Below are 14,316 nucleotides of genomic sequence, written 5' to 3' on the forward strand. Positions count from 1 at the left end.
AGACTGTCATGAACACAACTTGTCTCCAGGTAATAAAGAAAGAAGGTGGAAGAACAGTTTGGCTGAATGTATTAAAACAATTACTTTGTACAACCCTATGACATTTGTGCTTCTCTCTGGAGTGCATAGGGACCTTATGTTTATTAGAGAGATTTAATTAATATGCAGAATTTGCTGCCAATATGATGCAAATTAACATAAAATATGGATTGTTTGCATATTTTGCTATGAGGAGTAATTTCAGGTTCTGTAAAGTTACTGACTAGGTTTCCAGCAACAACACAGAAGTTGCTGGAAAAATACGTGAAACCATAAAACTGAATGTTCAATTAAAACGTTTTCCACAGTAAAGCACTTTTTAAATTGTCTAGATACTTCTATTTGATGTCAACCTATTTTTTCCTTGAAAGATTGCATGAGTTTTCCCCTAACGCTACCATTGCAAGCTGTACTCAATTTCTTCTATTGATAAGCATGTGGCATACTTTGAATTCATTTTCTTCACTGTGAGGTTATTTGTCTTAAAAAGACAGTACGTACTTTTATGTTCTTATCTACCAGCACTGACTCTTTTGTGAAAAAGGGATTAAATTTTTCATTTTGTGTTGTGCCAAATAACATTAAAAGGATAGTGCTAATAGCTTGGATTTCTTTCTGTGGAAAATAGTTTGTGCCAGGAGTGAAAAAATTTGAACAGCTAAACTGGAGTTAAAATGTATGCTGTCTTTTTAAGGAAAGAAAAAAAAAAAAGGGAAACAAGAAAGAAAAGATTCTGTCCTTTCACCTGTTGTCTGCATGTTTTTTCCCATTGCTTCTCTCTTGCCCTACTGCTGCCTCATGCAATGCAGGAGATGCAGGATGGACACAATGGCTATCATTCTGAAGCAGAACCTGATCAGGTGGCAAGTTTTACTCATCTTTCATTCCTTAACTGTGTAGCAAGGTACTGTATGTTAGTACTTGTACAGTACCTACAAATCTTGTGTTTCTCATGCAAGAGAATCTGTAGAAAGCACTTAGTGTGTTAACTGATGAAGTGCTAGAAAGGGTTTTCATGTAATGTCATGTAGTCTAAAATGTAATAGTGCACGTAAGCCCCTGTCTGGCATCCATCCTTCTGAGGCTGTAAGTATTGTCTAATTCTCTACATATCCCATCTTTTGTGATTGGGTGCTGAATATAGAGTTCTGTTAGTTTCCAAGAAAATCTAAAGCCAGAGATCGATTTAAATATCCTTAGAAATTATTTATTAGTGAGGGCTTGGGGAAGTTTGTTTGGAGGCAGAAAGATCCTACCAATTATTTGTATGTGGATCAGAGCTGTAATACAGGGGAAGAGTTATTTGTTTACTGTAACATCGCCCATTATATTTATTGTCACTTCAGGATGTAAAAAATCAAAACCTTAATATCTCATCGTGTTGACCTGAGAGAGATCACTTTCTCACATGGTCCTTAAAAGTCTGGCAAACCCTTTTATTCTTAATTAAAATCTTTAGTACGTTGTAAATCTTAGCCGCCTACAAAGGACTCAGAGGATCAATCTTGTGTCATTCAGGAATGAAGCCATTTACCTAAATGAAAATTTGTGGAACTAGCCCTTATTTTAAAATTGCTAATTGTTCTTCTATATTTCATTATTACTTCATTCTTAATCTGACCTTCTGGATCCAAAATTCCTGTAATGGACCTCTTCCATACCCTGTGGCACCCTCAGCAGGGTGTTGATTGAAATAGAGCATTGTGGGGTACCTCTGACTTCTTGCTATCAAAAATTCAAAGTTAAAATGTTAAATAAGTAAAGCTTCTGCCGTATAATTCTCTCATATGAAAATACTCAAATATTAAATAAACAACAGTAAGAATAGAAGAAAGATAATATGAGCTGTAAAATGTTCTCAAGTAGATAAAATACCCCAAATCATACCTGCATTTAGCAAAAGACTAACAAGTTATTAATTACAAATTTGGACTGATCTTACTGTTCATATTTTTGTATGCTATGTGTAGCTAGTGTGTGAAACTAATTGTTGCTTAAATGCTTTACTACTAATATGTTACTAACATGTATGCCTGTGTAATATTTATAATACCGTGTTTGTGGGGTTTTTTTTACACCACGGTACTGTTTAATGCAGTTGTGCCTTGTAAAAAAAGATACACTTCTTGTGTTCCAGTAATCTGGTAGTAAAAGCATTTTGCATCAAAATGTATCGATGTAGTACAGATGGAAAGTGAGATTTACTCATGGTTTTGGATTTCTGCCAGGCACTGCGGGATGGAAACAAACTAGCACAGATGGAAGAGGCTCCACTTTTTCCTGGAGAATCAATCAAAGTTATTGGTAAGCATAATATTGAGTACTACACTGAATACTGTTAAATCACTAGTTAGTTTATTTAAAAACAGAATATTATTTCCTTTTGATTTTTGTTGTTTTAAGGCCGCTTTAGATTAGCTGATTTGATGTGGATTTCTTTTCTTTGTCTTTTAAATCCACATGTAGGAAGGAGAAACCAGTTCCAGAGGATGACTTACTCCATATAGACAAATAATTTTTTTTCAAGGTTTAGTTTGTTCCAGATAGGTGTATGAGTTGTGTTTCTGCTTGGGGATGCCAAGGATACCTCGTAGATTCAAAAGCTTCAAAACTGTGATAGCAAAGAAGATGGAGTTAAGGAAAATTTAGTTTGCAGTTCTTAATGAGATTTATTTCACTCAGGCCTGTGACAGCAAGCTCTGCATTAGCAGTACAGTCCTTGGCTAGAAAAGAATACCAGCTCTTGCCAATAAGAGTGAAAATGAAGACAGAGGTGTATAACTCCATTTCGTGGAGGTCGGTTGCGTACACATCCGTGGTTGCCCGTTTGGATGCTCCCTGTCTGGGGTGAGCGTGGGTGCTTTACACCCAGGGCAGGGGGCAGAGCTGCCTGCAGCCAGGAACACCGGAGGGTGCATCCTCACCTGCCTGCCCTCACGGCAGCCATGCCCGCTGAGCCCAGCCCCAGCTGCTCAGTAGTTGCTGAGCAGCAGTGGGCCTGAGGAATGTGATTGTTTCCGTTGTTGAGATAAAGACAGCTCCCTCCGCCCTGACAGGGTCTGAACAGCAGGCTTTCGAGCATCAGAATTTATGGAACTGTGAAAATCTTGCTGTTTTTAAATGGAAGTAGATTTTTGTGGAACAAACGTCTGTGATAATGAAACAAAGCTTTAATTGGTCTGTTTTCCAGCTAAAGATGTTATGTATATCTGTCCATTTATGGGAGCAGTCAGTGGTACGCTAACAGTGACGGACTTCAGAATGTATATCAAAAGCGTGGAAAGGGTAAGACCTGGCGATCTGTCTGCGTATTGTTTCAGGTAGGAATGTTGCTGCAGTGAATTTCAGAACCTGACAGATAGGCTGCAAGTGAAGTGTGATGTTCCACAGCAGTCTGTTCAACAGCAATTACAATTGACTGTAATGAAACATACAATAACATTAGTTTGTGTTCCTCCTAATGTAACAAAATTAATTTGTTTTATATACAAATTTCAGGATCCGCCTTTTGTTGTTGATGTTCCCCTTGGAGTCATAAGTAGAGTTGAAAAAATTGGAGTACAGAGCCACGGAGACAACTCCTGTGGTATAGAAATAGTTTGCAAGGTATGGCATGGTAGAGATTTATTCATATTAAAGTACTTTCATTTCATTTTTCTGTAAGAGGAATCTGCGTGCACATGTGCTGTTTTTCTGTCTATCAGTTCCCTGTATTTCAACCCTGCTTCATTTAGATAATACATTTCAATTCCTCTTATGATACTTGCAGTCTTAAACACTTCTGCCTTTTGTCTCAAGAGTGAATTCTGGCTATTTTTGTGATATCTAGCAACTCTAATGATGATGCTAGACATTTGATGTAAACGCTTACAGAACTCCGTTCTAATGTGGGTTAGATGATGTCAGTGACTCAGTGCTACGCACATGCCTTCCTTCAACTGAATTTCTTACAACTGCTTTTTTTTTTTTTAATTTATCATGGAGTAAAATAGCGTAACTTATTTTTGACAGGATATGAGAAATTTGCGGCTGGCCTATAAACAGGAAGAGCAGAACAGATTGGAGATTTTTGAAAACCTCGTAACACGCGCATTTCCTGTTTCTAACGGGCTGGTAAGTCTCGAGGTGCAGAGAGCGCCGTTGTTGGCTCTCCGCTTTTTGGAAGGGGTGGGTGGGGAAATAAAAGGGCTGTATAACAGACACCGAAATGTTGCTTTGTAAAATCTGTTACAGAGCAGACAAGCTACTCTGACCCCGTTTCCTTTTTGCATTAATTTGTAACATATTATGCTGTGTCCTGCCATTGGTGAAGTTACTTACTTTGTACATAACCCTTGAGATCCAGATTTGCCAAATGTTACTGATTACAAATATTTATGTATTGACTCTTATTTTCTGCAGTAGATAATTCAGTCTAGAAGTTCTGTCTAAACCAACAAATAGGTACAATGAGTCTTACTGTCAGCTGTAGAACGCTATTTCATTTGCTTGTATGGGTGAGGAACTGGTTGGGACACAAAAGACCAGTTTCCTCATCCCGGCTTTGCCATTGATGTGTTGTATGATCACAGGCAAGTAACTTGAACTCTCTCTGACTGTTTCATATCTTGATTTTGTTAATTACATAGCATGTACTTGAAAGAGGAAACTGTCTTTCATTTTCTTTCTAGCACAGTGTTGTCCAGTCTTGACTGAAGGTTTTATGTCTGCTGTTAAAGTTTTAGAAGCGTTACATTTGAAATGTTAGAAGGTTCACTGTTTTGGAGCTTATTGTGCATGCAACCCATCAGACAGTAATTTATGCCTTTGCTTTTTTGTCTCTAGCCTCTCTTTGCATTCAGCTATAAAGAAAAGTTTGCTGTTAATGGCTGGAAAGTGTATGATCCAATGGCAGAATATAAGAGGCAGGTAAGTTAATTTTGGTGTATTATTTTTTTCTCCATCTCTCCCAGAGCAATTTAAACAAGAAAAAGATATTAAAGAAATTTTCAGCTCTAGCTACATACAGAGACTGTCTAGATCTCATATTTAGATAATAAAATGCAAGTGACCTGACTTTGAGAGTGTTGAGTGCCTGCTAAAGTCGATGGACACAACAGGTGCTGAGTACTTGAGCAAATTGGTCTATCTTAACGTGCATTCTTAAACCCACATTTTCCAAGTGCTGTTTCTAGAAAATGTTGGCTTTATAAAAATTTGATTTTGAATAAGCAGCATTAAACAGAACAGTAACCATAGTTTGTTGTTGTAAATCTACAGTTTCCTAGTTGCAAAAGTATTTTTATTTCACTGTACGATCATTTTTTACCTGAGTGTGCAGCCTATTCAAATGATTATTTTGCATATCAGTTTTAAAGATAATAAGTAGCAAAGACTTTCAGTGTTTTGGTTTATGGTTCAATATGAAGACCTAAAGCTTATAGCTTATTGAAAATCAAAATGTGGGCACACTTTTTTTTAAAAAGTACATAGCGTATAAAAATTTTCATCGCCCCAAACTCAGATAAGCAAAGGCCTAACCTGAAAAATACAAAAATGTTTTGCTTTCATACAGGGCTTGCCCAATGAGAGTTGGAAAATATCCAAAATTAACAGCACCTATGAACTTTGTGATACGTATCCTGCTATTCTTGTTGTGCCAACCAGTGTAAAGGATGATGACCTCTCAAAAGTGGCAGCGTTTAGAGCAAAAGGCAGAGTTCCAGTAAGTGCAACTTTTACGAGGAGTTATAAGCTCTCTGCAAATTTGTAGCTTATAAGACATTATCAGAGCTCTTTTAGCCTTTTTTTTTAAATAACAGTGGGCCAGCTTTTTCCCTGAAAGGAGGAGGCAAAGAAAGAAGAATTAGACTTGATCGGATTAGAACTGAAGAGAGCAGCTCAAATGTGAATCTAATTGTTTGATTATTTTGCTACGTAATGAATTTTTGGTTTGAGTTAATACTTCTAAGCCGCAATGGTGTCTGATTCTAATTCATATAGTATGTTCTGATTTGGTGTGGAATGTGTTGCAGTCATAGCGGTTTTCTTGAGAATAGACAAGTTTTGCAGGTAGCAGAAGAACCACTTCAAATATGTTAGATGGTGACAGTTTTCATGGTATAGATCTGCTCAGCAAGGTAGTGTGCAGGTCCGTAGGCTTCTACATGGAAGTTTTTCTTCCACCGTTGTTTCTTTTTTTTTTTTCCTTAGTTCGTAAGATGCAGTAGCAGGCTTAGTTTTTATTAGAAATAAAAGCGAAGATGTTTAGAATCACTTTGTATTTTGAGCTCGGATTTGAGATGAGCAGTCAATATGGCTTTGCATCAACTTGTCCTTAAATTTGCATTTGTTGATTTGCCAGGAAATAACACCATGTAGGCAGTGTGATTGTCTCATTGCACTCTGGCCTGCTGCTTTTACAGTGGTATAGTAAACGAAAATAATTTCCTTTTATTCCAGGTGTTATCCTGGATTCATCCTGAGAGCCAAGCAACAATAACACGATGCAGTCAGCCATCGGTAGGCCCAAATGATAAACGTTGCAAAGAAGATGAAAAATATTTGCAGACAATAATGGATGCCAATGCTCAGTCACATAAACTTATCATCTTTGATGCCAGACAGAATAGTGTTGCAGATACAAACAAGGTAGGGTGGCGTCATAACTAGCAGTAGTAGTTCTGTCTTTATTGCAAGGCTGAAGATTGAGTAAGAGATGAGGGTGAGGAGAACTTGACGTTGAAAAGAGATAAAAAAGGGTGTCTAAAGAGGGAATGGGAAGGAAGGTAAGGGTGCCTGTGGTGTTTTGGAAAGGCTGGCAGGAATTGAAGGCAGCATGAAGACATAGTTGAGAAATGATGCAGTAAAGCCCAAAGAAGACCAAAGGTTTCAGTAGTAAAAAGGGGAAGTTATATGGATGTATTATCAAATGTAGCCTATTAAAATTACAATTTCTTTCACCTGAAAAAAATACCCTAGTGCTTCCTAGAAAAACAAAAGCCAAAAAATGTTGTTAGTGCTAAAATAATCCTTTCTCTTAGAATATCCTGAAACCTGACCAAAATAACTCTCTCAACATTGTATAGAAGTCCTGTACATGCTCTTTTCTTTTTTTTTTACCTTTTGAATGACAGGCAAAAGGTGGAGGATATGAAAGTGAAAGTGCCTACCCAAATGCAGAGCTGGTCTTTCTGGAAATTCATAATATACATGTAATGAGAGAATCCCTGCGTAAACTTAAAGAAATAGTTTATCCTACTATCGATGAGACTCGGTGGTTATCAAATGTGGACTCCACACATTGGCTGGAATATATAAGGGTAAAATACTTGTGATGTGAAAAATCATTTTTTTAAACCATTATTTCAACTTGCATTTCTGAAAATGTTGCTAAAATAATGTCTAGATTCAAGCACGTTGCTTTGATCAGGATAATCTTGTAAAAAAGCTTCATTTTTAAATGGTCACTTAGAACATAGCGTTTTAAACATTCCGTAACTACTTTGTATTTCCAGTTTTATGTATTGGTAGGTAATGAGTTAATTCTTGATAGCACAGTATCGTATTTAGTGTTGGACAATGTTTTATTTTCTTGAGACGGAATATTTGTGAGCAGTCCAGGGTTATCCCTGCTTTTTGGAAGAATGCCCTGGGAACTTGAGATTATATTTGAGCAACTGCCAATAGGTCTTGACTAGTAAATTCTGCAGTCTTTCTCATCCTTTCCTCCTTCAATGCAATGCTAGTGCTCCTGTGCCAGGCACCTACGTTTTCATCAGCTGTTTATAGTCAGTGCTCTACTGGGTTATAATCTGCTCTATTATTTAACATAATATTAATATAAATCACTGCCATACTCAGTTTTACAGTCTGTTTCACTAACCTCTGAAATGCCTTTAGAAGAGATTATTTCATTACTGCTTTCACTCCCCTGTTTATGATGAATATGGGTGGAATGGAATTTGCTTTAGTAGCAACTGGCTCAAATGTCCCTCATGCAAAACATGTTTAAGATTGTTCATTAGTTTTACTCTTCTATTAACTAGTGCTTGCTAACTGCTGCAGGAGAACCAGTAGAGGGAGCAAACACTTAAATTAAGAATTAAACCGATTTAATGATCTTTTGGGAACAGTGTAATTTTCTTGTTCTCTTGAAGTTGGACTATTTCAAACAGCTTTGGGGATTCAGTGATCTGGAAACCTTTTCTCATCAGCCTGGCCTTAAATACAATACTCTGTTTTTAAAAGTGGAGTTGTCTGGGCCCGTGGTCACCTTTCGTTGACAGTGACTTCAGTGGGGTTCCTGGGCTTAGGTGATGTCAGAAGTGGACCTTCGTACAGCTGTTGCACGGGTGACAATAGCATAGCAGTTTGAAATTTAATTTAAATTATTTTAAAGACACACATGTAACATTTTTCATAAATCTGTCCCTAACGTTATGTTATTGACAGCACAAACTGCAGCTGGATTTGTTAAAAGCTGCTGTCACTGTGTTAACAGTGTTGATAGTATCTCCCTGTGCTTTTATCCAAGAACTGCTTGCCTGCCTTGCCTATTTGATTTGGCTTGTAATAGCAATTAACAAATCCACAGCTTTACTCTAACGCATCTGCTGTTTTCCGGGCTCAAACCAGTGTGATTGTGTCACAGTTTAACGCGGTGCGTTGCTGGGAATTCACCTCCCTGGCAGTGCGCACCCACAGCGCGTTGGAGATGGTCCAGGAGTGTCTGGGGAGGCACCAGCGACGTTCTCTGTGTGTGTAGACAGGAGTAACAAGGGGAGTGGAGCCACTTGGTGCTTTTTGCACACCGAGGAGGTTTCCTCATGCCCTCCGGAGTGTTTTCTGTCTTTCAGGGTAGAATTTGTGCTATCTATTATTTTTAAAGCAATTTTTGTTTTTTAAACCAGTTCTCATTTTCTAAAACAATTTTCATTTTCTAACTGAATCCAAAGCCAGTTATTCATTAGGAGCTCTAACTGAAATACTGTGGTGGTTGCTAAGTTATTGCATGCCTGTACGTTGTATAGATTAGTTTTCTGCTTTTATTGAAGACCAAATTGTTCTAATATTTGCACTTTTTTTAGTGCAGTAGAGCTTTGTAACTGGAGTAATTGGCAATAAACTAGTTCAGAGCACAAGCTCTGTTCTGCGATAGAAGCTTTCTTATTATTTCCTGATATTTCCATCCTGGCATCCTTCAGTTTTACCATAAAAGATACGATCAATGAAAGATACAATCAATGAAAATTATCTCTAAAGCATGGTTCTTGAGATGGCTTTGAAGACTGGTCTTGTGCACAGCTTCTCCAGTGAATGCTGGCTTTCCTGCTTCCCAGAAGATGTTTTTACATGCCTGGGAAGGGAAAAATGCAAATATTTTGCAAGATTTCATTTTCTAGTGTTGGAATGCAGAAATAGGACTTTCTCCTGTGGTCCTGTTCTAGTGGTTGTTTTCTTTTAACGTATTTTTCAGTGCCATGATAGGTCGTGTTAGAGAGACAAATCTTCACAGGAGAGAGATTATTCAAATTCTTAAAAGACTACAGAGTGGCATAAGAGAACCAGAGAGGGTTTTTTTTTGTGGGGGAGAAGAATAACAAGTCCACACAGATGATCTCAGCCCTCTGAAATCTTTGCCCTTCGCTCTCCAGCATGCTTCTCAATCCACACTGTTAATGGTCTGCTCGTGGGTTGAATACAATGTATGCTTCATGCACCAACAAATCAGCACAGGCTCCCAGCTAGAGGTTTCTGATTTTGTTTGGATGGTGTTTTGATTTAGATTAGCTGGATAGTTTGGCCCTTTCTCTAAACTTAGTAGTTGAGAACTGAAAGCTGAGGAGGAGTGATTGAATACTGAGAAAAAGAACTTTGAGAACATTGAACCTTCAGCCTTTGGAATAGGTTACAGTATTTATGTCTTTTCATCGTGATACAGAATTTCAGATTCAATTTAGAGAACAGGATCTTTTGTTATGCCACTAATAATGGGGAGCTGGTAAGAACTCTCCAGGACAACAGAGTGCATACAGTTTTTGTACCTCTAGGAGTATACATACCACCATTTGGAAATCTCTATTTTAAAGCAATGTCTTCCTGATCATTATGTGAGATCTGAAATTTTAAAATGTATTAACCTTAAGAGTATAAAATTATAACTATTTTTTTTTGGTAGAGTTTTGGTTAGTGTTTACTACACTTGTTTATTTATTTTTGTTTATTTCAGATGCTGCTGGCAGGAGCAGTAAGAATTGCAGATAAAATTGAGTCGGGTAAAACGTCTGTGGTGGTACATTGCAGCGATGGTTGGGATCGAACTGCACAGCTTACTGCACTAGCTATGCTCATGCTGGACAGCTATTACAGAACTATCAAGGGGTTTGAAGTTCTTATAGAGAAGGAATGGATAAGTTTTGGACACCGATTTGCAATGGTAAGCTGAAAGATTTAGTGTGCAGATTGTCACCTTCAAGGATTTTCTTTGAAATAGCATGTCTTCTCACAGTACTCTGCTGCATTTTAGTTATCTCTGGTGGCCTTCTTTTAATGATGTGAGTGTGTCAGAGAATTGATCTGTTCATTTTTAACAAGAAGTCTATGTGTGAGGTATAACATAAAGTAAATAAGAATTAAGTGGTTTGAACATAATGGTTAAAAAAACAAATCACATGGCTTTTCATGAGGAAGAGGGATTGTAACATATTGCCTCATCTTTAACAATCTTATGAATGGAGAAACAAGGAAAACAATTAACATGTCTAGAGGGTAAAATCACTGGAACCATTACTCTGATTTAAGGTTGAAGTGTTTATTTAACACATAGGCTAGTGGGGAATTAGGACATACATTATTATGACATTTTGTGGGCTCTGACTCTCAGATGGTTTAGGAGAAATGACATGTAATTATGGCAGGTGAATATGGAATAATCATTGCTTCAGTACAGTCTTAGTAAATACCTTCCAGTTTGACTCACTGGTAGAAACAAATGGCCGTGCAGTGAAAGATGGAGGAATGACTGGCACAGCTTTGTTGACCGAGTGTCTTTGCAGCTCTGCTCAACAGCAAAGGCATGTCCATAAGTGAATACTGGCATGCATTTTTACTAGTTGAAAAATACAAGTTAGCATGATGGAAGATTTGCTTGTCTTGTTCACCACTGGAACATATTTAAGAGTTACTCGGCTTTAAAGTATGGAGATGGTACGGTAAATACACCAGACTGAAATGGAAAGTGTATTTTGACTTTCAGCGCGTAGGACATGGAGATGATGATCATGCTGATGCAGACAGATCTCCCATTTTCCTTCAGTTCATCGACTGTGTATGGCAAATGACAAAGCAGGTAAGGTGCTTAAGAGTATATTCCTACGAGGACTCAGTCTCTGTCTTGGAAACGTAATTCATATAGGAGGACACATTCCTTTGCAGAACAGTAGCATGTTTTCCTGAAGTTGGTCGTGCTATGGCTGCACTGTGCATGCTTAGGGAAACTTTTTTGCTCAAAGTGAGGTACAAGGAGCTAGAGTAGAAGTATTGACTTGAAACCAAAATACCAGGAATCCTTTTTGTTTAAAATAGGCTTTCAAAGGATTCTCTGATTGTATAAACGAGAGTTATTGATGAGATAAATGATTTTTGTGGCAAATTCCCTGGTGGTGTAAATGTTTGTATGGATTTATATTGTCCTTAAGAAACAGCAAAAATCCAGGCTAATTGTGAACTGAGGGCGGGAGAGGATTCTTCTATGTATTTCTCAAATATGAAATGTAAGTTAATGTTGGCATTGCGATGCATACAGGACAGCATTTCTGACATACAAGCCTATTCTCAGATAAGTTTTCTTACTTTCAACACTGCTTTTACCTCTGGGTCAGGAGAGATCTTTGAAATTAGTGATATTTAAGATATCAAAATATTAAAATTCTCAATTTTTTTTCTGAATGTGTTAAATTATAGAACAACTTTAGCCTTAATTTTCCTTATTTGTTCCTCCATGAGCATAAACTTAAGGATTTTCTGAGCTTTTATATTGCTGTCGTCAACATGAAGGCTTTATTTCCAAGTAAATTAGAAGTGGTTTACTCTTTTTTTCCTATTTTTTTTCCTCTCTCTTTTTTTTTTTTTTCCCCCTTCGAAGCATAACATAGGTCTGTGCTCTTATGGTAAAAGCTATCATACTGAAGTCTGTATAGTATGGGATCTGTTTTGAAGAGAGGAGGGTAACAGTCTGGTTCCATATGATGCCAGCACTCCCAGATCTCTTACCTTAGTCTTCTTGTCCTGAATATGGTTCTTAAAAACTTAAATCATAGTTTCCAAAACTTGTGTTGAAAACAGTCGTCTTTGGTGCTTTATGAAAATTCCCTGCTGTAATACTTGGCCCTTGTCCAGAGTCCCTTTCTCTTTCTGTGTATCTATAGTTCAGCACTAATGTGCTGTTTAGTATGGCTGGAGAAAATAAATGAAAAATTCTGCCCCGCTCTCAGAGGAAACTTAATAACGATAGCAAAGAGAAGCAGTTCTAAACACCTGGTAGGAACAAAAGTCCTCTAGGGAGATCCTTAATTGAGAGCAGCCTCTTCTATTTTTGTGATCTCCCTTGCTGCCTCCTATTTCTTGCTATAAGCGGTTTGGTTCCCTCTAGTTAAAAAAAAAAAAAAAAAAAAGTGACAGGGGTGAGGGGGAATCTGTGAAACATTTTACCAGTACCACATCTGTTCAAAACCTGGATCCAGAAACTGTTCTGAAATTCATGAACAGCAGTGGCATTGAAAAATCATTAATGTTACAGCAGGAAATAAATTGAAAACTTTATTCTTGGAGAGTTCTTGCCCCCTTTGTTTTATTTTTTAGTTAACTTCAACACCTAGAGAATAGATGTGAAGATTGTGATTACCTTGACATGGACCTATGAAAACCAGAATTCTGTTTTATCCCTTTGTAGATCACTTGCTTATAAAAAAGTGCTAGTTTCGTGCTTTAGAATCCATGGTAAATATATGTGAAGTTTTCCGAAGCTCAGATAAGTGTTAATGACTGTGGGAGGGTGTAAGGGCTCAGGTTTGGGCATGGGCTCAAAGCAAGCAAATTTTCTCTTTTGGATTCCGAGAATTACATTCTTAAAACAGTCAACTTCATACAGTGAGAGAATCTCTAACTTCCCACTAAGACACAAATTTCCGGGTGGCTTTAGACAGTGAAACTTAATCCTTGGCAGCCTTATATTTTCCCTTTTTTTTTTTATGATCTTCATGACATACAAATACACTAATGGAGAACTTGAGAGAAGCACATTGATATCAGATTTTAATAAAAAGCACATGGTGAATTGATTTCCCTTCTCTGTTAGTAAATTCTGGTGATTTTGGATAGCAGATGTCAAACTGGAAAGGCCGCATGTGAGCTGATGAAATACTGATGCCCTGTGAAAAATGAAACAAAACTAAAATTTGCATGTAGCGTTGCAGCTCAAGTAGTACCTTTCTGTCTGTCATGCACAGTACCCAGATAGGAGGAAGGTATGGTTAGAGTTGGTAGTAAGCTACATCCTGTTTGTTACTGGATGTCATCTGTTGCCAGAGATGCATTTTTCACTGGTTTCAGCAGTGTACTCTGGTGTATCTAGTGTTTGGTTAACCTGATTCAGTCCAATTCCACAGTCATAAGAACTATTCTGCAAAGTGATTCAACTTTAAATGTTCTGTAGTACAGAACGAGTTCATTGATTAAAAACCATGTTTATTTTGCATGTCTCTGAATCAGTTGCCACTTGGCATCATCAGACTTTTAAACAAGAAAATTCTTCTCTTAAATACCTCCTTTACAAAAACCCCCAACAACTCCAGCAGCATCAAGTGGCAGAATTTAATGACCCGTGTGTTCTTTCACAATTAGTGGATTTGACAAGAAGTAAATTTTCATTTGGGGAATTTTTCCACCTGAATCTTCAAACAGACACTAATGGGCTTGGAACTACAGAGGAAAGCATTTTTAGGTCAGTGATTTTTCAGCAACAGTAATAGAAGCTTTACAGTCCTGATACATCAGCTCCAACAGTACAACTCTTGTATCCAAAGACAGAGTTTCAATAAAGTGCTATCACTTATTAATAAATCAGTTGGAGTGCAGCCACTGATGTATGGAATTTTGAATATGCTTCACTGGATTGGAATAGCGGCCGTGTCGGCATCCGTCTGATTAGTACGGGCCCGTCACAACGCAGAGCCCTGATGTGACAAGGCTCATTAAGTGCTTTCAGTTAAAGAGAGTCCCTTTAGAGAGGCTTTGTCT

The 14,316-nt window shown here is 37.6% G+C and overlaps 1 protein-coding gene across 6 annotated transcripts in view; it reads left to right on the forward strand.

The window, feature by feature from the left end:
- MTMR1 (myotubularin related protein 1) overlaps positions 1-14,316 on the forward strand; it is a 39,310-nt gene that overhangs the window by 7,102 nt on the left and 17,892 nt on the right. For 2 of the 6 annotated variants that reach the window (XM_086619528.1, XM_086619530.1), the window contains 11 exons: positions 849-899; positions 2,268-2,343; positions 3,230-3,324; positions 3,538-3,645; positions 4,051-4,152; positions 4,864-4,947; positions 5,594-5,743; positions 6,481-6,669; positions 7,155-7,340; positions 10,250-10,456; positions 11,276-11,368. In XM_086619528.1, coding sequence (XP_086475654.1) covers positions 849-899; positions 2,268-2,343; positions 3,230-3,324; positions 3,538-3,645; positions 4,051-4,152; positions 4,864-4,947; positions 5,594-5,743; positions 6,481-6,669; positions 7,155-7,340; positions 10,250-10,456; positions 11,276-11,368 — 1,341 coding nt within the window. Of the gene's footprint in view, positions 1-189; positions 944-2,267; positions 2,344-3,229; positions 3,325-3,537; positions 3,646-4,050; positions 4,153-4,863; positions 4,948-5,593; positions 5,744-6,480; positions 6,670-7,154; positions 7,341-10,249; positions 10,457-11,275; positions 11,369-14,316 lie in introns of those variants that run through there. The other 4 variants (XM_086619531.1, XM_086619533.1, XM_086619529.1 and 1 more) reach the window with 3 other exon arrangements.

This window comes from Tauraco erythrolophus, chromosome 13, assembly GCF_009769465.1.
Source record: "Tauraco erythrolophus isolate bTauEry1 chromosome 13, bTauEry1.pri, whole genome shotgun sequence".
Lineage (NCBI taxonomy): Eukaryota > Metazoa > Chordata > Aves > Musophagiformes > Musophagidae > Tauraco > Tauraco erythrolophus.